The 22,802-nt window shown below is 36.4% G+C and overlaps 4 protein-coding genes and 1 long non-coding RNA gene across 9 annotated transcripts; 3 read left to right on the forward strand and 2 right to left on the reverse strand.

The window, feature by feature from the left end:
- The first annotated feature begins 3,439 nt into the window (after positions 1-3,439).
- Positions 3,440-5,479, forward strand: LOC125187325 (protein PHOSPHATE STARVATION RESPONSE 1-like). Of its 2 annotated transcripts, none has more exons than XM_048083890.1 (7): positions 3,440-4,167; positions 4,243-4,420; positions 4,496-4,572; positions 4,651-4,690; positions 4,781-4,841; positions 4,912-4,981; positions 5,052-5,479. In XM_048083890.1, exons 1-7 carry the CDS (start codon positions 3,700-3,702, stop codon positions 5,244-5,246), a joined length of 1,089 nt encoding a protein of 362 aa, XP_047939847.1. In that variant the 5' UTR covers positions 3,440-3,699; the 3' UTR covers positions 5,247-5,479. The 2 variants fall into 2 exon arrangements, with proteins under 2 accessions (XP_047939847.1, XP_047939846.1); XM_048083889.1 differs by having other exon boundaries at positions 3,445-4,167; positions 5,046-5,479.
- A 3,623-nt stretch (positions 5,480-9,102) lies between these two features.
- LOC125189036 (transcription termination factor MTEF18, mitochondrial-like) lies at positions 9,103-12,617 on the forward strand. Its single transcript, XM_048086203.1, has 2 exons — positions 9,103-11,058; positions 12,263-12,617. The coding sequence occupies exon 1, from the start codon at positions 9,202-9,204 to the stop codon at positions 10,948-10,950; it is 1,749 nt and encodes a 582-aa protein (XP_047942160.1). The 5' UTR covers positions 9,103-9,201; the 3' UTR covers positions 10,951-11,058; positions 12,263-12,617.
- LOC125189038 lies at positions 12,488-13,402 on the reverse strand. The gene is made up of 2 exons (XR_007170810.1): positions 13,270-13,402; positions 12,488-12,901 (listed from the first exon to the last, which is right to left on the reverse strand). It is a non-coding gene; the product is annotated as an uncharacterized LOC125189038 (long non-coding RNA).
- A 167-nt stretch (positions 13,403-13,569) lies between these two features.
- On the forward strand, positions 13,570-15,147 carry LOC125189037 (squamosa promoter-binding-like protein 17). Its single transcript, XM_048086204.1, has 3 exons — positions 13,570-13,808; positions 14,274-14,413; positions 14,492-15,147. The coding sequence occupies exons 1-3, from the start codon at positions 13,570-13,572 to the stop codon at positions 14,980-14,982; spliced, it is 870 nt and encodes a 289-aa protein (XP_047942161.1). The 3' UTR covers positions 14,983-15,147.
- A 97-nt stretch (positions 15,148-15,244) lies between these two features.
- On the reverse strand, positions 15,245-19,402 carry LOC125186183 (pentatricopeptide repeat-containing protein At3g53360, mitochondrial). 4 transcript variants are annotated; one of them, XM_048082530.1, is made up of 5 exons: positions 19,265-19,402; positions 16,300-18,605; positions 16,043-16,200; positions 15,762-15,802; positions 15,245-15,629 (listed from the first exon to the last, which is right to left on the reverse strand). In XM_048082530.1, the coding sequence occupies exon 2, from the start codon at positions 18,600-18,602 to the stop codon at positions 16,320-16,322; it is 2,283 nt and encodes a 760-aa protein (XP_047938487.1). In that variant the 5' UTR covers positions 18,603-18,605; positions 19,265-19,402; the 3' UTR covers positions 15,245-15,629; positions 15,762-15,802; positions 16,043-16,200; positions 16,300-16,319. The 4 variants fall into 4 exon arrangements, with proteins under 4 accessions (XP_047938487.1, XP_047938486.1, XP_047938485.1 ...); XM_048082529.1 differs by having other exon boundaries at positions 16,300-19,031; XM_048082528.1 differs by having other exon boundaries at positions 16,300-18,602; positions 19,265-19,396.
- Positions 19,403-22,802: the final 3,400 nt, after the last annotated feature.

The raw sequence follows: 22,802 nt of genomic DNA on the forward strand, positions 1-22,802 counted from the left end.
TGATTCACATAAAATCAAAGCTCGGTTTTTATTTTACTCCCTCAGCCCATTAAAAAATAGAGGCGCATTCATTTTAACCTTATACATCATTTCACTAACACTATTTTCTCTCTTTCCTTTTTCTCTTCTCTCTTATTTTACCAATTCTGCATTAAAACCCGTGTCATATACAAATTGCTCTATTTTTTTTTTGACGGAGGGAGTATTATTTTTTTAAATTTATTGTGAAACTGTATAAATTATTACTCCTTCCGTCCAACAAAGAGTCCAATTTTTCCATTTCGATCCGTCCCACAAAATTTGTCCCATTTCACTTTTTACCATTTTTGGTAGTGGATCTCATATTCCACTAACTCATTCCTATTCACATTTTATTATAAAATTAATACTCCATAAAAGTAGGACTCACATTCCACTAACTTTTCATTACATTTCGTAAAACCCGTGCCCGATCAAAGTGAGACAATCTTTGTGGAACGGAGGAAGTATAAAATTAATAACAATTTTTATTATTTAGATATTAAAATAAAAATAAATGTATAAAACAAAACAAATAACGATAGCAAAACCAAACGGGAATGATGGTCATGAAGAGTGTTGACATTGAATATTTATATAGTAGAATAACATTTATCTAATCCTATATATATATTCATTGATGATGATAGACTGATAGTGGAAACGAGTTTTATTCTCACCAAATTAGAAGAAAAGAACACCATTGCAAAACCAAAATAAATTTTGTGACTGTATGTTGATATTATTCCCATACTATTCCAGGCATTGGCTAATTAGAATTAAGAATCTGCTCTTTTTCTTTTCATTCTGCTACAAATATTTTTCCTTTTCTGGTTCATTTATTTGAGGGATGTGCATAGAATATATATATGTCCTTTGAGAAATCAAAGAGACATAAAACATTATAATTAAGCTTTTTATATTGTGACCAAACCGGCAAATGTCTTTTCTATTCATGAACAACCATGGTTTCTGCAGTACCAAAGTTCTGAAAAGTCATTAATATTATATTCTTGGACCTTTTCTTTATCTATTTTCCACATCTTATCCATTTTTCAAATTTCAATTTTTTGTCATGCATGCCAATTGTAAGAATCAATAGTTGCTAATCGCACGGTTAATAAATATATTTAAAATAAAACTGATCAAAATATTTGAATTAGGTGTCAACGCTGCAAAATCTTGAATTTTTTGAGTGGTCACTTTTCTTAATTTCAACTTATGACATCCTTAATGTAAACATAGTACTATATAAGTGACTATATTGAATGTACTTTTAGTTTAAAGATATTCATCAGTTAGTGCATATTATAAGTTCTTGAAAAAAAAAAGTTTAGGGGTTGTTTACTTAGCTTAATTACATAGATTTAATAAATTTCATAAACTCCTCTTTATATTAAAGTAAACCTAAAACAATTAAAAAAAAGTAAAATGAATCAGTCATATAATTAAAGATTCGATATGAAACAAATTCTTGATTCTCAAATTGAACTAATCAAATAATAGTAGCATATTTATAAAAATACCAATTATTTAAATATCCCTAAAAAATTCTAAAAAATTGTTGGTGTGGGGGCTTATACGCCCTGCCAATTTTATTATTATTATTATTATTATTATTATTATTATTATTATTATTATTATTATTATTATTATTATTATTATTATTATTATTATTATTATTTATTATAGAAGATTGTCAAATTTTTGGTATTGTGTGCAAATCGGTGTGCAAAAGTCCTTACTATCACAAAAAACGTAATATTATTTTCGTTCAAAATTTAAAATGTCAAAAGTCTCTACCAAAACAAATTTCTACATCTGCCCTTAGCCGTGAGTCGTGACAGACTGACAGTGTCGACTTGTATGTTACATGTAGTGTTTCAATACGAGGTCTAAACGTGGCTTGTTGCCAAACTCTTTGAGATTAAAAAAAAAAGTAAAGTTTTTTGAGAAGCTCATATACATGATTCCGTAGTCGCCGTCAGATTCATAGATTTATTAAAAAGCATCCATAGCTGTAGCTTTGGTTTATGCAAGAACAATTAAAAACTTTTCAAGAATTCTTTTTGTTGAAAGAAAATAAAATGTGCACTACATATTAAATTAGTTGCGGTATTTACTATACAAAATTACAAACCAACCAGTTGTTGTTATGTATAATTCTCAGCTGTCACAAAATATGGGCTGTAACTTATGTTGTTGGATTCGGAATTAAACGGCGTTTTCTTGTAATTTAAGTCAGCATCATCGGATATTATGTAATGAATATATGTTTTGGATTCATTTGTTGTCTCCTAATAATTTCAAAGGATCTCGTACTAGTAGAAACGTGCAATAGATCTATTGTAATTAAATAAGTTTATTAGAAATATTAGAAATGGACCGTTCACTCGAAATTGATCAAAACAAAAAATGCATTTTAATACAGAATTGCGACCCAAATCATGATAATAAGATTAGGTGATCTGATCGTCAATAATTAACCAAAAATACGGAAAGTAATTATTAATCAGTTCAGGTCATTTTATAAAATCAGGGTTTGATATCATTTTCAGATAATTTTAGGTCATCCTTTATTAAATGACCAAAAATGAACTAACGATGACCTAAAAATGCCCTCCGTATGGTTTGATATCATTTTCAGATAATTTTAGGCCATCCTTTATTAAATGACCAAAAATGAACTAACGATGACCTAAAAATGTCCTCCGTATGATTTTGTTCAACGTTTTTGTATTAAGATCTAGTTTGCATAGATCACAACCCCCATTCACCCATGAGACAGGATCATCGACATGGTAGACAAGACAAGAAACATTTATTAGAAATAAGTCGATCACTTACCAACTTAAAAAACTTCATAAAGGATGATTATCTGTACGACTGTACTTATATAAATAAAACAAGATCATCACTAAGCCGATATTGGACAAGATTTAAAATATTTTTTAAACAAAGAATTGAGCAGATGCATGCATTAAATAAAAATTGTGTATGAAAAAAGGAATTTCTCCCAACCCTTTTCCTTTTGCGCTTTACTAACCAGAATCTTGAATGCAGATTTGCACCTGATATATTATTCCCACAAATAATGCTTTTCCCCCCTTATTAAATTTAGGTCAGAATTTTCATTGATTCAAGTTGTTGTTAGGCAAGGCTCACTAGCAATATGAACAAGGATTTAGTTAATTTTTGCAGAGCTAAGAATAATCATGTGCTCTAGATATTGAATATATGCCCTGGTCCCTAGAGTATTCCATGTGAGATAATTAGTTACAGATGCCAAAAAATTATTTGAGAATCATATATCCATATGTGCTTGTGTTGTGTGTGTGTGAGAGATAGATAAAGTATATTAAAACAAAGTTATCTTTTTTCTTTTTTAAATAGGGTGATGGATTGGACAAAGTTCCTGTACACCATTCTTTTCTAGTAGTATTATTTTTGTGTTATAAAAAAAATCTACTTTGGCATTGTTTTCTTCAAGGAGAGGAGAGATCATTGTTCATGCCTATCCAGTTAAGGAATAACTAACACCCCTTTAAATTTCAAGATATTTGCTTCATATAAGAAGAAGAGTTTTCTCTCTTCTCAGATTCTTGAAATTTCACACTGTTTAATGCCACATGTTGGTTTGAGTCTACACAATAGGAATCTGTTTTTTTGCTGTCTGAAACAATGAAGAAAATACATCACAACTATGGCTATCCTAGTGAGTTTGTCTCACAATTTCCTGACTGTTGCCCTCAAAATAATCTCCACTCTCAAATGGGGCTCCCAAACCAACCCACACACCACAACCCATGGCACGAAAACTCATCTGGCACGATCATAGGCCGGATCGGATCACCGGCTGCTGCTTTCTGTGCAACTGAGATTGCTATGGGCTTATCTCAGTATGATCTCCCAGAGAGCTGCTCCCAGCAATCTAAGAACCCCGCAAACGGCCTTTTTCAAGAATCACCGGCTAGAAACGACGCAGACTACCATATGATCAGAAGTGGTGGATTTTATAGAAATCACCTGCTCAACGCTATATCTGAGAGGGAACAGATACTTCACCTCAAAAACAAGCTACTTGGTGATCTCGATGATTCAAACAGGCGAAGCCCTCCCGCTCCATTCGACTCAAATCATGATCTACAAGTAAGAAATCAATCAATCCATCACTTTTTCCCCTTGAGCAAATGATACTCCTTATTGACATGTGTCCAAATTTAGGTATCACATAATAATCTATATTCAACTCATCCGGCGCAATTAAAGCAGCTCGGGATGCCTCCCACGCCGATAAACAGCAGCTCGTTGTCGCCTTCATCAAACAAGACGCGAATAAGGTGGACGCAAGATCTGCATGACCGGTTTGTGGAGTGTGTGAATCGCCTTGGTGGCCCCGACAGTAAGTGATCGAATGCCTTCTTGTTCTGTGATTCAAGTCGAGGCTCGTGCATTTAACCAACATTCATGTTTTCAGAAGCAACACCGAAACAAGTACTGAAGTTGATGGACACTGAAGGGCTCACCATTTTTCATGTGAAGAGTCATTTGCAGGTGTGTAGAATGACATTGAATTTGAATCTTACAATCTTTTTTCACACCTAAAATGGCTTCTGGTTTATCTATTTGTAGAAATATCGAAACGCCAAATACTCACCGGAGTCTGTGGAAGGTAAACTCATCAATACTCAATTACTCATCGCACACGAATCTTGATGGAAACACATATATATGAAGCTGATTTACATTCATTTTTGTGCAGCAAATGGGAAAGCAGAGAAGAAGGCTAATAGCAATAACGCAGCAGAAATAGATATCCAAACGTAGTGCTCCTCGTTATTAGTGCATAACAACATACTCGACACAACTTGATCGAAACCATTTCTTTTGCAGTGGGCTGCAGCTCAAGGAGGCACTGCAGATGCAGCTGGACGTTCAGAGGCGTCTCCACGAGCAGCTAGAGGTAGGTAGCAAAACCATATCTCGAAAATGTGGTGAAAAGGAGATTTTAACTTTTAATGATGCAGATACAGAGGAACTTGCAGCTGAGGATTGAGGAACAGAACAAACAGCTGAAGATGATGTTCGATCAGCAACAAAAGACGACGCAAAATCTCACAGAAACAAAATGTGTGATGAATCAGAATAGCGCGGTAGATTCAGATCCAGAGATCCTTATCTTGGATGGTTCTGATGACGATATGGTCTTCCCATCCAAGATAAGCTAGCTGGCCGGGAACGAGGCGAAAAAACGAGCATAAGTGTAATGGAAAGAAAACATAGTAGCCAAGCAATTGAGTCTGAGTGACTCAATTCATGCATGATATATACTACACAGCTGCTGCAGCCTACATTATTTGACATACCAGAGTTTTTGAATTTCAACATTTGATATGAATCTTTTGCAAGAATGTCCAAATTAAACTACATTATTAAACTTGAACAGAGTTTATTGTTTTTATTTATTTTTACTCAATTCTATGGGACACAGGGAGTATAAAACATATTCATTACATCAATCACATGTCCATATCATATTCTACCATCAATATCAATTAACACATAACTATATCAGGTTCACTTCGTATAAACCAAAATTAATACTCCCTCCATTCCATAGTAATAGAGTCATTTTGTCGTTTTGGTACATTCCATAGTAATAGAGTCATTTTCCTTTTTAGTAAAAGTCAACACATTTTTCCACACCTACTTTACTCTCTCTTCATATTTCTACCTTTTTCATTTTCCACTTTACTATCTCTTTACTTAACTCACCTAACACAATTTTTCTTAATCTTCGTGCAGAAAAGAAACGCCTCCATTACTATGGAACGGATGGAGTACGTATCTTACAAACACGAACATGATAATAATACGACATCCCACAAAATGTATGCTACTAATGTCCGGGCTACACGATAAGACCAAACTCGAACACTACACAACAAAGAAACCGTAGATACGAACACAACTCATATAAACAGGAGCACACGAATGCTGGCTAACATTATAAACTAGAACGAATATACTGTTGGAAATAGATAATTTTAGAGTCTCAAGAATATTGGAAAGAGTCACTTTAGAGTTTCAAGGAACATAAAATTAATAGTGTTATAGTTCCAATTGATTGTTCCTAGGTGCATTACTTCTCTAGTCCTATAACTAGAGATGTACTATGTATCAACAAAAACAATTAAAAATCAATCATAATGTAGTCTTCAAGAGTTCATCACTTTTATTTTTCGCATTTTACTTTTCAACATATACAGTTTTGAATCCGAAACTCTCGAGTGATAAAAGGCTAGGAATGAAAATCACCGCAAAGGTACGCTTCATAAATGCTTTCTTAAACATATCAACTTTTTTAATAGTTCTTGTTTTGTTAGAGTAGTAGACGAGTTCCTTACTGGTCAACAACATCAAAATGTCACCATCTTTGAATATTTTGATAGGAGAAACATAACGAATTTCAATCCTATCAAAATCGAAATGAATAGTACTCAACTTGTACTCTATGGTCCAAGATTCCTCAACTCGGTATTTCTTCATCATCCAGATGACAATTTCATCGTCCCATGTGTATGAATAACAGAGGCAGTCCTTCAAAGCAGACAACTTCCCGATTAGACGGCCACGCCCGTCTACAGGAGGAGGAGGAGTAGAGAAAATGCTAAAACACTCTGTTTTAACATCAAAACCGCATATCCACATTTTTTTTATTCTGATCACATAAGATCCAATGGGGGTTGCCATTTAATGCAGATTGTGTAGTAATAGATGGGAATTTGAATCCAGAAGGAGCGCCATCTTCAAGGCGCCTCCACGTTCCTGTTCCGAGGGTGTATACATGATGGGATCCTATGTTTGGATTGGTACATACCATTTTATATTGTCCGCTTATTTTGCTCAAACCAATTTCAAAACTCGAATGAGAGATGTCAACGTTAGGTAACTGAAGCTCAATAAATTAACGAGTGACCGGATTGCATATGTTAAGACAACCTATAGGATCCTTATAAAAAACAAATAGAAGAAGTGATCCACTGGCAGTGACATCTACTATACATGATCCAATAAATATTTTGAGATTTGTGAGAATATTATAGTGAAGGTCATGTCTCTCTAGATCGGCTTCGTCTTTGTCTTCAATTTTGTATATCGTGCAAGGTGATGACCAACCACTCTGCATCATGCAAACCAGGGCCGGTGGAGTTTTGATTTTGAAATCCTTAGACTCGAGCAGGTTTAGCCATGGTTTGCAAACGCACTTGCTAATTGCCACGCTTGGAAGAGGAAGGCGTGAGATGATGTCTGTGGTGATTTCTAATGGTAGACTTAGTAAGAAATCTTGCTCCATTAGAATAAAGTTTATGGAAAATGGAGTAAATATTTATAGCACCTATCTAGTTAAAATCGAGCATGGTGATTATTCAAAAATAATAGTATTGTAGCATTAAATGAAAATATTATGATGAATATAAATTTTCGTATTGTAATCTAATATATGAGATTATATTTTGGTTATGCTTTAAGGGTGTGGTTTCACCATAAATATAATTAGATAGATATAGTTATGGTACAAGACAACTAATCCCTAGCAAAATCAAGACCAAATTGTGAACTCCTGTGACGTATGCCCTTAAAATAAAATAAAAAAATAATATTTTTATCAAAAATTTCAAAACAATAGAAATATTTTATAATCTGATATTTAATGTGAATTTTCTATAATTTCATGAATATATACACCAAACAATCAAAACATATTGATATAACCTATTTTTTAAATATCATTTTTTTTAGTGGCCCATATTAATGTACTTATGTACTCCCTCCGTCCCACAAAAGATGTCACACTTGTGGGACGACACGAGATTTTATGAGGTTTTATTTTGTGTGTTAAATGAAGAGAGAAAATATAATTTTTATATTCATGTGAGAGATAACTTTTTCTAAAAAGAGAAATATGACATCTTTTATGGGACAAAGTAAAAAGGAAAATGTGACATCTTTTATGGGACAAAAGAGTACCAGACAAGTGTTTTAGGATCATGTGTTACAAACTTTTATCGCTGAGTGATCCATATTATTGTATTACTACTATGTTATTACAGGATAATAAGATGATGTTGTATATGACTTGTGTTACTGATGTGTGATATGCAAATCTTGGTTAATTATATGTTTCATACATAATGTTTTACTTTTATTTTAATTTAGTAAAAAAAATATTAAGTTTATATATTTCATACAAAAAGTTATAATAGTGTTTTAAATTAATATATTCAGTTAAATATTTTAAAAACCGTTAATTAATTTATAATTTATCCAACTTATCATCATAATAAAAGAATAATTAGAGATTTAATATAATTAATCACTCTAAAAAATAACCGTCAATATCAATTCTTCTAGCAGTTTATTGTGGTTTAAAAAAAAATTGTCTCTCAATATACTCTATTTTTTGTTGTATTCTTATAAAATACAATATAAAATATGTCCATATTTCATCTTTATAAAATGGCTAATTTGAACTTCAAACAGTCAATATTTAATTTTTACAAAAAAAAATTATTATCTCTTTAGTTGTATTCTCCATTGTACATGAGAAAGCTTCAACAATAAAATGCAATTAGCTAATTTGATGGTGAAGAGTGACAATTTTTTTTTCTATGTGTTTTTCATTTTTGTGAGTAATAAAAATAATTGTGTTTGAAATAATTAATGAAAAGTTTTAATTTAAAATTTTTTGTACAAATTTGAAACATTAATGAAACTTTTTGTATGTATCATGTAATTGAAAGTAACGGTGTTAGTAAGGACTTACCGGAATGTATTATTTTGGACCATTAAGTAAAACTTTTTGTATGAAATAGGTAAATTTAATACTTTTTGTAATAAATTTAAACAAAAGTAATTATCCCGCAAATCTTTAATTTGCTTTTATACAATTCTAAACTTATAAAAATTAAGCAATATCTACTGCTCCTAAAAAATAAAAATAACATCTCTTCAACCCGTAGACACTGTGGAAGCTCGAAGGCCATGTCCAAACTTCTTCAAGAAAACCCCATCAAGGTGATAAACTCAGCTCCGAACTCAACGCTGAAAAAAGGAACACTCTTTTTCTTTCCCTCAATTCTTTTATTTTTTACAAAATTTTGCGAAAAAAATAATAAGTTCATGAGCAGATTACAGATTATTAGAGCATCCCATTTGTTGCGATGGATTTCTTTACTAAGCGCAAATAGCAATTTTAAATCATCAAAATCCAATCTTTATGGTTATGGCTCGCATCATCTTGTACAAAAGGTTAGGTTGTATATAACAGAGAGCTCAATTGATTTGAAAAAAGGTGTGGGTTTTGGTGGGAATGGGAAAATGGGGCGTATAGTGAAAGCACAAGCACAATCTGCTTTGGTAGAGTACTTCCATTTAACTAGGAGTTTGAGGATCATGGATGCTGAAAATATGGGCAAGAACACTCCTGAGTTTTTCAATAGGTTGATGAAGATAGTGGATATAGATGATGATAGCAAGATTAAGCATTCCGTGATGCGTTTTTTGAGGTACCATCCGGTTAATGAGTTCGAGCCCTTCTTCGAGAGCATAGGATTAGATTATTCCGAATATGTGGAGTATCTTCCTAGAAACTTGATGTTTTTGTGTGATGATGAGTTGTTGTTGGACAATTATTATGTTCTGTATAACTATGGCATTGAAAGGAATAGGATTGGGAAGATTTTCAAAGAGGCCAATGAGGTATTCCGGTATGACTTAGGCTCTCTGCAGATAAAGCTTCGATCTTTAGAGAATTTGGGGTTGAGACGGTCTCTCGTTGCTAAGATTGTTGCTGCAAGTCCTCATCTTTTGAGGGGGGATGTTGATGAATTTGTTGAGTTTCTGGAGATGTTAAAGATGGTGGAGATTGGGTGCGAATGGCTTTCGAAGAATATATGCGAGGAGGATTCTTACTGTTGGAAATGCATGCTTCAGCTCATGTGCTTCTTGTGCAAGTTGGGCTGGAGCGAGAAGCAAGTCGGGGAACTGATTAAGCAGCATCCTGATCTTCTGCTCAAGTGCTCTGGCCGCGTTACCTTTGGCCTAATTGGGTTATTGTTAAAATTCGGAGCAACAAAGAGTGATCTACACACTCTTTTTCATCAGTTTCCTCAAATACCAGTTTTGAAGTTTACTAAGAATTTACATACTTCCTACATGTTCCTCTCTGAAATAGACATGGCTGCCCGAGATATCGGTAAAATAGTCTGCTCGTACCCTGCACTTTTGGGTTCCATTGAACTAAAAAAAGTGAATAGCATATTAAGCCTATTGTCTTGTGGCAGGAACAGGCTCTGTCAAATGGTCAACGATGATCCGTTCACTTTGGAGGCATGGGTCCTTGGTAGGAGAGTCGAACGACTGGAGACTCAAAAGAGGGCTGATAAAAGTATGGCTTTGAAAACTGAGTTTCTGATAAGCCTAGGCTTCAGCGAGAATTCAGAGGACATGGAAAAGAGTCTTAAAATGCTTCGGGGCAGAGGAGTGGAACTTCAAGAGAGGTTCGACTGTTTGGTGAAGAATGGCCTGAGCCGCGAGGAGACTATTAGGATGGTCAGAATATCTCCTCAAATTCTCAACCAGACTCGTGATGTTATTGAGACAAAGATTCGGCTTTTCTTTGAGGAGTTGGGCTATGGAGTGTCTGATTTACTCACTCATCCCAAAATTATATCCTACACAATTAAGAGGGTGAAGCTTAGGCTTTTAATGTACAGATGGCTTAAAGGTCAAGGAGCAGTGCGTCCCGGTTTGTCCCTGAGCACGCTCTTGGCTACCACAGATGAAGAATTTTTCAGAGCTTATGTAGCTCCTCACGCTAGAGGGCTTGAATTTTGGATAAGTCTGAATAAAAAACATATCTTTAAATAATTTAGTTTCAACGAGCTCTTGGACCGGAATTCTTATGGCAGGCAGGCGTGGAAAAGTATGGTTCACTACCTGCAGAATCTGAATACGTCAGGCGATACATAAGTGCAGGTACATGCTAATTAAACTTGGGTAACACTAACATTACAATATCACTGCAAACTATAGCTAAATGGAGATGTCCTCACTCTTTGGTTTCTGCCTTATGCCATTTCCCCTTAATTATCGGTGAATGAGATTTTACTCGAAATGTCTTTGTTATTCAATCTGTCATTCTAGCACTGCTTTATTAGGATGTTTTATCTCTATTTCATGTCTCCTTTATGCTTGTTGGGATTTGGGAATTGCTTTCACAGTAATGCTTTTGGTTAAATCTGTTTGAAAAGCCTATAAAAACTCGAATTTCATCACGAGTCATAAGTCCATGCTGGTAGAAATGAGGAAAAATCGAGGAAATGTGTCCTCGCAAAACCCTCGGCTGGGCTGTGTATTTCACAATATATGCTTCTTATGCTTGTAGTGATTCTGAGCCGTAAACTAGATACGCAGATAGCTCAGATTGTTGAACTGGGAAAGAATGATGATCTATTGAAATGGAGATTGCTAAAACTTAAAGATTGAGTCAAATTTCTAATTTTGCTGAAATTTGTTAAAGTTTTCTGGTTTGCTTCATATATAAAACTCATCTGTTCTTCTCTTGAGTCTTGCCCCCTTAGGCATGTACAATATGTGGAGTTGTTTTATTGGAATGATTTAGTTGGTAAAATAGATCACATTAAAGCTATAAATATTATGTGTTCCAAGTCTGGTGTTCTATATGTACTACTTTGTGCCTTTTTGTTGATTCATTAGCTCCAATAGGTTGCCTTGTACTATTTTGCAAGAGAACAATAAGTTTGGTGTTTCTGTTGTTGTACATGAATTAATACCATCATTAATAAAAGGGCTTTTGTTATTACTAAGATTTCATTTGTTTTATTTTTGTTTGGAATAATTTAGCATCATTATGAAATGGGTGTAAATAAACATTAACATTATAAAGTTTTGTCGGATTTCAAGAACTTTATTATGAATTGCTTGAATTGGAATAATTAGCTTTGTTGAAAGAATGAGACAGTTAAGAAAAGAGAGAACTACATTTTTAATCCTTGTACATTGCACTATTATCATTCGCGGTTCTTATTCTTTGAAAATATTATTAGACATCCCCAAACATTGATATAATGTCACTAGAAAGACTTTTGCACTTTTTAATGACTCAAATTATAAGCACAAATAGCCTCCTTTCTCCCTTAATTCAATATTCAATTTGCAGATTCAAATTCACGATTCAGATTTCAAACGAGTGCAGTGCAGAGCTCGACCCAAGCGGAGGACGGTTGTGGTGGCTTGGCCCAAGCAGATCCGTCGCTGAGTGTTAGCTCTACTTGATTCTTCTCAGCCATTGGTGATTGAAACAGATGCTTCAAGTTATGGGATATGAGTTGTTCTTATCCAGAGTGATCATCTTATTTGCCTATATTAGTAAAGCTTTATCACCAAGGCTGAAACAACCCTTTTTTTTTTTTTTTTTTTGTAATGAGGATCAATAATTGTTCCCCATCTACCTTGTGATGAGTCGAACCCCTGGCCTATTGGACAAAAGAGAAGCTTTATTTCATATTGGGTTATCCACATGGGTCATTCTGTAATGTACTAGTATGCTATACACACAAGAGATTATCTTCTCAAAACTATTGGGATATTATAGCGTATATTATAGTTTGTTTGATCTGATATGGTCAAATGGAGGTGATGAATAGATGCTTGGAAACCTACTTGAGGTGTAAGTGTAACACAAGTTTTACATATCAGAAATGAAAGTAGCAATTTCTCTTCAATCTTCCTACTCTGTTCTATCTCTCTCTGATCTAATGTACTTCCATTTCCGGTGGCCGTGTGATCACTGGCGATCCTGAAACGCACCACAATTGTTTCCACTATTTAAATGGAAATAAAAAAGGAAATTACGGAATTAAATAAATCTAAAAGAAAACGATAATTTTACTCATCAAATGATTTCTGATAGTCAAAATTCATCAACGGAATAATGTGCCAACAGCATTCATTCAACGAATCAAAGTGGCTGATTTATCACTGTACCAGAAGAAGAAGAAGCGGATGAAGTAGACTCGAGATCGAGTGTTTTATAAAGCGGGGATTATGATCCATGCGGATATAGCTTTAGAAAAATCGCAAGCTCAGAATGACTTGAATTCACATGATATTGATAAATGAGTAATAACTGTATATAAAGCAATCACTATTTAATTTCAAACTTACAAGTGATGGAAAAAAGTCAAATCTGTTCTTGCTTTGGATGAAGTCTCTTCGAAACACATCCACCGTGATTGCCCATTGTCAGGTTCTCCACACAAAAGAACTTTCAACTCCTGCCTTTTGTTTTTGTTTTGGTACTTGTTTCAATTTTTCAGCTTTTTTTCAAGTATTTTTGGGAGAATACCAAAAAAGAAGCCATTTTTAATTGAAAGACCCCATTTCATTCATTTTAAAATAATGGATGTGGGGTTGAATAATCTGATTCACAAAACAGCCTCAATGGATGGTCTGTAGAGAACAAGAATGGAAAAGGGCTCTTCTTCTTCTTCTTCTTCTTCTTCAGCTAGTCAAGACCCTCTCAATAGCTTCAAGTTTGGCAAGAAGGGGAGGACTGCACCTATGTGTCAGGTGGAGGGTTGCAGGGTAGATCTGACTAATGCCAAGCCTTACTATTCAAGGCACAAAGTTTGTGGGATGCATTCCAAATCTCCTACTGTCATTGTTGCTTCCCTTCACCAAAGGTTTTGTCAGCAGTGTAGCAGGTCATCTCTCTCTCTCTCTCTTGATTGAAATTTGTTTTTATTTTTGAGGGTGATTTCTTTTTCATTGCTTTATAGCATGCCTTTGCTTTCTTGTTTATTTGTAGATGTTCATTGGGCTTTCATACTGTATGGTGCTTTCCTTTTCATTGTAGTGGTTGCCTTTGATACTGATGTTTGAGGTTTTACACTTGGCATATAAATTTATGTGTGTGAAATATTGCTGCTTTTGTTCTTTTCTGGAGTGAGAACTAATTCATATAATTTGGCTTAGCTAATCAAGTTTATAAAGAGAGCTGATTCTCTGTTGATATAATCTGATTGTCTAAGTCTTAATAGTTCACATCTGGTTCTGTCAAATGAAATGATAGAAGATTAAATATGACACAGAATTTGGTGAATTTGCAATGATTATGAATAACACATACTACCTTTTAATTTTACCATAATATGTTGGCCTTGTTCCAGATTTCATCAGTTGCCCGAATTCGACCAAGGAAAGCGGAGCTGTCGGAGGCGCCTAGCCGGGCACAATGAGCGTAGGAGGAAGCCAACAGCAGGATCCTTGTTGTCTCCTCGCTATGGAAGCCTTTCTCCATCCATTTTCGGTTAGGCATCACTGAACTAAAACTCCTTTCTCTCGCTCGCTCTCTCTGTGAATATTAACTAACAGATCATGTGAGAAGACCGCAGCAAATCTGGAGGCTTTGTGATGGACTTCAGCACCTACCCGGCTCTCAATGGACCGGATACATCATCAGAACGAGTACTGAGAAATCAAGCTTCGATAACAGGAAAGTCCCAGCTTCCGCTGCAGAGCAGCTCACATAACCCTCTGCCTGGTCCCGGATCACCCTTGCACGGATGTTTCAATGGGGTCTCCGACTCCACCAGTGCTCTCTCTCTTCTGTCAACTCAGCCCTGGGGCTCAAGAACGAGCTCCACCAGCCTTGGAGCAAGCAATTTTCCTGGAAACAACGGTGCACTGGCGCCCATGGTTCAACCATCCATCAATCAACGTGGTGCTCCATTTTCATACAACCAGGTTCATGATGTTGCTCCCGATCTTGGTCGCGGACAGACCACTCATGGCGCCAGCAACGAGTTCATTGGGGACCTCGGTGAGGGGCACTTCCATGACCAGGCTTCCCTCCAGCATATGAATTGGTCTCTTTAAACTTGAACTCAGTCGAGGATCTTGTGTTTTTAATAATCGACAATGTACTTGTGGAACATGTGATGTTATGTAGTGTCTGCTGTTTGTTCCTCTGCAGATCGCACATACTTGCATTTGATTTCCTAAGCTACTTACGATGATCAACTATTTGCTGTTTTCTTGAAAGTAAATGTCTTAAATATCTGCTTCTGTTAAAAGTTGAACTGAACTTTAGCAATGGTGACAGAAATGGGTGATTATATCAAGCTGTTTGGACAAAATATAGTAAATAACTGAAATTTTTTATCATTTAAACCCGAAACTTTGATACAACTAAGATTGGTGTTTCAGGTTATTTCAGAATGAAATAGGCCACTTGCTGATCTCACAGAATGATAGATAGTTCTTCAGGAGTAGTAGTCTAGATATCTAGAATGCATCATCCTGTCTAGCTTTCCCATGTTCACGCAGCAGGAGTTTGGCCAGGAGCGCCCGTTACGCCAACAAACAATTTTATGAAAATTGTCCGATCCATTACAGGGGTTGTAAAATTATTGTAAGAATTCGGTGTAGACCAAGTCTGACGTGGTGCCTGTAGGTTTTAAAGTCTGGTGGTCGTCTTCATTAATCCCGAGGCAGTTTGATTCGAAGGTCTCCATGGACTTATACTGAAAATGTTTAAGGTGGTCAAGTAAGATCCAACAACTACTAAAACGTTAATAAACAAGCATTCCGTATCAAAGTTAAGCAATTATATTAACAGACATGGCATTCAATCACTGTCACTGCGATCTTTTTACCTGACATCCACGGAAGAGACTATTTGAACTATTAGCAAATCCTGCATCAAAGGAAAGATACGATTAACCAACAAGATAATCCATGATTAGCCAACGTGCGAGCTTGTTTAAGCATGGGATGAAGGTATCAAAGAGCTATCACTTGGAACCTTCTAGTACTAAATGCAGATAGAAACACAATATTGCACGATTTTCATGCACCATTTCAACTTTAGAACTATAAGAAAATCACAACATCAAGCCACACACAATTTAAAGTTTTCAAAATATTGTATTTATACCTCTTCTGTAATTTCTTCTTCCTCTTCTTCACCTTCTTTTTCCTCATCGTCTTCTTCCTTCTCTCCACCTTAACCTATTTTCAAGCTGCGCTAGAGCAGCATCTGCCTTTCTGAAGTTCACTACGACTCTCCCTCCTTCCCACTTTAACTAAGAAAACCTGCAACCGGAGAAAGAAAAGGGACTTCTTCACCTTCTTTCCTTTCATTCTAGAGTTATGTAACCTTATACAATCAAACAATCAAAATAAACAGTGTACCTTTGAGGAAGTGTTGATCTCTAGTTGAAGGTGGGAACATCACCAACCTCAGAGATTTGCAACAATAACTCATCCAAAGTAAAAAATATCATGTCCTTTTCCTGATGCAGTCCATCTTTTGCTGTGAAAACGTGGATCTGATCCTTGACTTTGATCCAGCTCTGCCCGCGGAGTTTCTTGATGCCCTTCTCTCTCATCGAAGCTCTCAAACAGGCCACATCTTTCCAGTTGCCAGCAGAGGCATGTATGTTGCACAGCAAGACATGAGCAGCAGGGTTGGAAGGATCAATTCTCAAGATCTTCTCAGCAACATGCCTTCCAACTTCAACATTGCCACAATTTTTACAAGCAGCCAATACAGTTTTCCATGTCACTACATCAGGTTCGAATCCCAGTTGATCTATGAAAGCTTCTGCATCATGGATACGACCAGCTCGAGCAAGAAGGTCAACAACGCACGAGAGGTGCTCTTGTGTAGGGATCACACCATGCTCACGTTCCATAGATTTCAAAAGCTGTATCCCCTCATCCACCAGTCCAACATGACTACAAGCAATCAAAACTCCTACAAATGTAACCTGGTTAGGTTTTATGCCTTGTTTCTTCATTCTTCTGAAGAGATCCAGAGCTTCTTGACCCAAGCCAAACTGTGCGTATCCCACAATTAAACTACTCCATGAGACAACATTCGGATTGGGCATGCAGTTGAAGACCTTTCCAGCGCTTTCAAGTGATCCGCACTTGACATACATATCAATCAATCCATTCATGACAACAATGCCAGAGTCGAGCCCATACTTCACAGCGCAACAGTTAACTTGATCCCCCATCTCTAATGTGGCGATTTTCCCACATGCTCCGATAACATTGGCCAAGATAACACCATTAGGTCTCCCGTGAAGTAGCAACATTGTTCTAAATAACACGAAAACTTCTGCAGCCCGGTGCTGATGCATGCACATAGTGATTATAGTAGTCCAAGAGACAAGATCTGCAGCACTGTCTCGAATATCATTGAACATTTTACATGCATCCATATGTTCTGAGCAATTAGCATACATTGAAAGCAATGTATTATATACTGGAAGGTCCAGCACGAGTCCAGTCTTTATAATATAGCAGTGTATCTGTTTCCCCTGAGAAAGTGTTGAGGGACCTGCAAAGCCACAGAGCAGGGAACGGACAGTGATATCATTCGGTTCTGACCCCGAATGCCTCATCCAAGAAAAGAACAGCATTGCTCCATTTGCATCACCAGCATATGCAAAACCTGCTAGCACTGCATTCCATGACACTATATCAGGATGTTTGATCAGTTTAAATGCAGTTTTGGCCAAATGCAAGAAGCCACATCTTGCATACATATCAGTCAGGGAGCAACCAGCAAAAGCATTGGCTTCAAAACCATATTTAACACTAACCCCATGTATCTGCCTGCCATATTCTGGCTGACCAAGAGATCCACAAGCTCTAAAAACACTCCCAAAGATAAATTCATTCGGGTGGTAAGTACCCCGTGACAGCATTTCCTTAAAACAACTCAGAGCTTCTATCTCATAACCCAGTTTTGACAACCCTGCAATAATTGAACTCCAGGAAATCAAATCCTTTAATTTGATTAAGGAGAAAACATGCCATGCCTCGTTAATTCGACCAAACTTGTTGTACATTGCAATGAGAGCATTTTGAGCTATTAGGTGGGAGCCAGATTCAGACTTAACAACCTTGGCATGCAATTGCTCCCCCAAACCAGCCTCTGCCAGACGTGAACAAGCTTTAATCACACCTCCAAACGTGAAGTGATCGGGCATAAAACCAGACTGCTGCATTTCGATATACGATTCAATGGCTTCAATGTCCTGGCCGTGCTGCGAGTATCCAGCAATCAATGCATTCCAACTCACCACATTTCTCTCCCACATACTGTCGAAAACTTCCTTAGCATCCCCTGTTAATCCACATTTCCCATACATATTGATTAGGTGATTCTCAAGAATCATATAGGGGAGCAAGTTAGATCCCAAGAGATGGTCGTGAATTTTCCTTCCATATTCCACGGATCTCAAAGCTGAGCACGCAGAAATCAAATGAATATATGTGCTAGGATCAATCAGGCAATCTGCTTTCTTTCGTGAAACATCAAAGGCTTGAAGGGCGTCCCTGAAAAGCATTTGATTGCACAAGGAGCCTATATACACATTAAAAGGCTGTTCATCCTTGAAACTTGAACTCGCCACATTGTGAATGCCACAGTTGACATAGCTGCAGGAACATTTCAGAGTAGACTGCAATCTTCGCATCATCTTCTGGTGCAGAAAACACCAGATACTTTCAAAACGTATCTAAATCAGATATAGCATCTAGTCTGTGTGCACAGAAAGCATAACAACAAATGCATTCACATTGTTCTTCCTTAGGTACTCATCCAAACGAGCAAAGATCACTATGGTTACGTGTTAGCTAAAGCTCGTCTTGTGTAACATAACTATTTTCATTCTTTGTCGAATTAGAAAAAGTTTGATCGAAAGTAAAAGTGATGCCACCATCAAGTTCTTCAGTTTCTTCTGTACGATCACCACTTCAAAAGTGGAAGAAATACAATGTTTAGCAACCGCTGATAAGCACATCTATTTCACATTGCTAATTATGAACAGAGATCTCCCCCTAAACCTTCTAATTATGAACAGAGATTTCCCCCTAAACCTTAGTAGGAATTTCGTCGAGCAGGTTGCCTGCAATTAGCCAACAGCTTTTTTTCACATGCATTCTTCACGATTTAAGTGGAGCTGGAGTATCCATCAATAAAGCTGATGGGATAAATTCTCAAAATCCATTCAAATTATCACACCCTAATCAAATTTCAAATTGAATTCAACAAATTTCCTAATAAATTAACCAAATTTCAATCGAATTCCCAAAAATGCATCAAATTTTCAATCATATTCACCAATTTCAGTGGACATACCGTCGATAGGGCGGAAGATGCCAATGAGGATGAGGGTTCCTATCCTCTATATGGGTCGGTCATGGCGTCTGTGAGTGAGCTTGGTAAAGGTACAGAAAAATACCGAAATACTACCAAGTAACAACGTACCGAAACAAGGTATAACAAGCAATATTACTCCATTCCACCTAAAAAAGAATATATAAAACGTGCATGTGACACGTGTTTTAATGTGCAATTTTAAAAGTAAGATAGAAATTGGAAAAAGTAAGAGACAGAGAGAAAAAATGTACTAAAAATAGTGATAGTGGATTGTGGGATCCATATTAATTGGTATATAATTGATTAAAAACTCTTCATATTTAGATTTTGTCTAAATTTTAGAACGACCCAAGATGGTAAAATTAGTTTATTTTTTGGATGGATGGAGAACATGCATTCTGTTGAGTTTGGAGTTTGTATTCCATTTTATCACTTACCTATTAATATTTGTATATATTTTTTCGATTTTAGGTTTTTCATAATTTCGACTTTTTTGGTTTAGTTCGGTTTTTTATTTTTCAGTTTTTTGGTTTCGATACAGTTTTAATTTTGCCCTAAATTCATTTCTTCGGCTTTGGTTCGTTTTGGGAAAAAATCGAATTATAACCCGAATGCTTACCCTTAGAAATATAGACTAAAATGACTAAAATCCCCAAATGAGCTTCCATCAAGAGACTAGCCATCCACTTCAACTTTTGACAATATAAATCTCAGATTGAACTGGGCTTTTGCCTAAACACATCCTATCTCCCAAACTTGTTTTTTTTTTCCTCTCTATCTTTCTCTTTTCTTTTTCCAATAGCAACCTCCTTTTTTTTCTTTTTTTTTCTCATGCTTTGCATGTTATGTTTTTTTTTAAATCCTTTTTTCCTTCTAATCACAACTTCCCTTCTTTCTTCCTTCAAAGTGTTTTTTTCTTTGAAATTAAAGTTTCTAGGAATCTCAACCCATAGATTAGCTCAACAAATAAAAAGGTTTATAGACTCAAATAGGCTAACAAGGGGATTATGAACACGGGTCAGTGGTTAAAGAGAAGACTACAAAGGATGACCTAACGTCCTCTCCTAGGTCACTATGTGGACTCACAAAGACTTATGAGAAACTTCTACAAACAATGACATAGATGATAATGAAACACACATGAACAATAAGCTCAAAATCTCACTTAGACTAATAGTACGAACCAAGACAAACAAGCAATTTGCTACTTATTGATGCACTTTTTATTAGCACTAAAAATACCTGCAAGTATACATAGTAGATCTAGTATAACTAAAGGTCAGTACCGGGATATAGAACACGGGGAATATAATTGCAACTAGCTATTATGTACTAAGCGTCAAATCTAGAGAAACAAGAGAATTTTGGAGTTTTGAAAATAAAAACAATTAAAAGCAAGTAAACAACTAAATGCAATTAAATCACAAAGATAAAGTATGAGAGATAAGAGAATTCCATGGATGTGTGTTCACAGTTATGGTTATACAAATTCCAACTACAATACCCTAGCATAGTTTATACTTTGATAGAACGAGTCACATAAGTTTTGCCAATGCGGCACAAGCGTAGATTACTAACACTAGGGTTGTCAATCCTAAATCCGTAACTCCTAAAAGCTTCTAAGACCCTTGAAAAGTCCTCACTCTCAATTAACAGTGTCGTTTTAAGGGAAGCAAACTATAGTGTCTACTAAGTGGATCTAACTCGCCAAACTCCTCTCACGATTATGTAGCATGTTATATTAAATCATACACGATTGTGTCACTCAATCATGAAGCGTCAAGATTAACTTAGAGAGGAAACAAAGTAAAAACAAAAACAGTTATTAAATAGAAAAATGAATTGTATAAACCAATAAAAGTTACTAACACATCCAAAGAATCCTATGAATTTAGTTGAACATAATTGAATAAGCTAAAAACATAAATTGAAGTGAAGACAAAATGAACATAAGTGCTAAAGCAAATAAAATCCAAAAGTTGAATCCTTGTAGCTCTTTGATGATCTCTTGCTTCTTTCTCCAACTCCTTGCACAATGAAGAACTCTCAAATTTATGCTATGGAATTAATTGACAAAAAGATGAAGGATTAGGGTTGGAGGAGGAGCTATGAAGGCTCCCTTTTGGGGGCTATGAATTGGTGAGTATTATGAATTAGGTTATGGGGTATATATAGGCTTGAAAAGGATTTAAATTTGGTAAAACGTTTCCTCCAAGCAATTGTAAAGATGGAATTTTCATGCCCCATAGTAGAAGGAAAAGATTTGGCTTCACAATGTAATGTCTTCTTTCCTTCTTTAAAAACGTCGATATCATATTAGAAATAGACTGGTTGTCCGAAAACCAAGCCACTATCAAATGTAAGGAGAGACAAATTTCGTTCCAAACCCCATACAAAGAACCAATCCAATTCCACGGAATCACCATGGACAGATGTAAGTCCATCATCTCTGCTCTACAGGCAGCTACACTAGTGAGAAAAGGGTGTGCCTACCTTGTTTACCTAAACAAGGAAGAAGCAGAGGAAAGAAGAATTGAAGATGTGGAGGTCGTGCGTGAATTCCCCGACGTGTTTCCCGACGTATTGCCAGGTCTACCCCCAGATAGACAACTGGAATTCACCATTGACCTAGAACCCGGAGCTGCCCCGATATCGAAAGCACCATACCGAATGGCCCCTAAGGAATTGGGAGAACTCAAAATGCAACCACAGGAACTCTTAGACCTGGGATTCATCAGACCCAGTGTCTCGCCATGGGGATCCCATGTGCTTTTCGTCAAGAAGAAGGATGGAATCCTAAGAATGTGCATTGACTATCGGGAGCTGAACAAGCTAACACTTAAGAATAAATATCCCTTGCCGAGAGTAGATGACCTGTTCGACCAGCTTAAGGGAGCCAGTGTATTCTCTAAGGTGGATTTGAGATCTGGGTATCACCAGTTGAAAATCAGACCGGCGGATATACCCAAGACGGCTTTTCGCACTCGGTACGGCCACTACGAGTTTGTAGTGATGCCTTTTGGCCTTACAAATGCTCCTGCTGTGTTCATGGACTTAATGAACCGTGTATTCCACCCGTACCTCGACAAATTCATCTTAGTCTTCATAGATGACGTCCTTATTTACTCAAAGACTAGAGCAGAACACGAAGAGCACTTGAGGACTGCCCTCGAAACATTGAGGACCGAAAGGCTCTATGCCAAGTTTAGTAAATGCGAGTTCTGGCTCAGTGCAGTGAATTTTCTCGGGCATATTGTGACAGCTGACGGAATTCGAGTGGACCCAGCAAAAGTGGAAGCCGTGCAGAACTGGAAATCGCCAACAAGCCCGAATGAGATCCGAAGCTTCCTAGGCCTGGCCGGCTACTATAGAAGATTCATCAAAGGATTTTCTAAAATTGCTAGGCCAATGACACAACAACTCAAAAAGGGTATTAAATTTGTGTGGACACCAGAATGCGAGGAAAGTTTCCAGTTGCTGAAGAAGAAGCTGACAACGGCACCTGTGTTGGCTGTAC

The sequence above is a fragment of the Salvia hispanica genome, chromosome 5 (assembly GCF_023119035.1).
Source record: "Salvia hispanica cultivar TCC Black 2014 chromosome 5, UniMelb_Shisp_WGS_1.0, whole genome shotgun sequence".
In the NCBI taxonomy this organism is placed as follows: domain Eukaryota; kingdom Viridiplantae; phylum Streptophyta; class Magnoliopsida; order Lamiales; family Lamiaceae; genus Salvia; species Salvia hispanica.

Coding starts and splice junctions, on each gene's coding strand:
- LOC125189036 (XM_048086203.1), top strand. CDS start 9,202: ATGAGCAGATTACAGATTATTAGAGCATCCCATTTGTTGCGATGGATT.
- LOC125186183 (XM_048082530.1), bottom strand. CDS start 18,602: ATGATGCGAAGATTGCAGTCTACTCTGAAATGTTCCTGCAGCTATGTC.
- LOC125187325 (XM_048083889.1), top strand. CDS start 3,700: ATGAAGAAAATACATCACAACTATGGCTATCCTAGTGAGTTTGTCTCA. Junction 4,168..4,242: donor ACTCAAATCATGATCTACAA/GTAAGAAATCAA, acceptor GTCCAAATTTAG/GTATCACATAATAATCTATA. Junction 4,982..5,045: donor GTCTCCACGAGCAGCTAGAG/GTAGGTAGCAAA, acceptor TTAATGATGCAG/ATACAGAGGAACTTGCAGCT.
- LOC125189037 (XM_048086204.1), top strand. CDS start 13,570: ATGGAAAAGGGCTCTTCTTCTTCTTCTTCTTCTTCTTCAGCTAGTCAA. Junction 13,809..14,273: donor TTTTGTCAGCAGTGTAGCAG/GTCATCTCTCTC, acceptor GCCTTGTTCCAG/ATTTCATCAGTTGCCCGAAT. Junction 14,414..14,491: donor CCTTTCTCCATCCATTTTCG/GTTAGGCATCAC, acceptor TCATGTGAGAAG/ACCGCAGCAAATCTGGAGGC.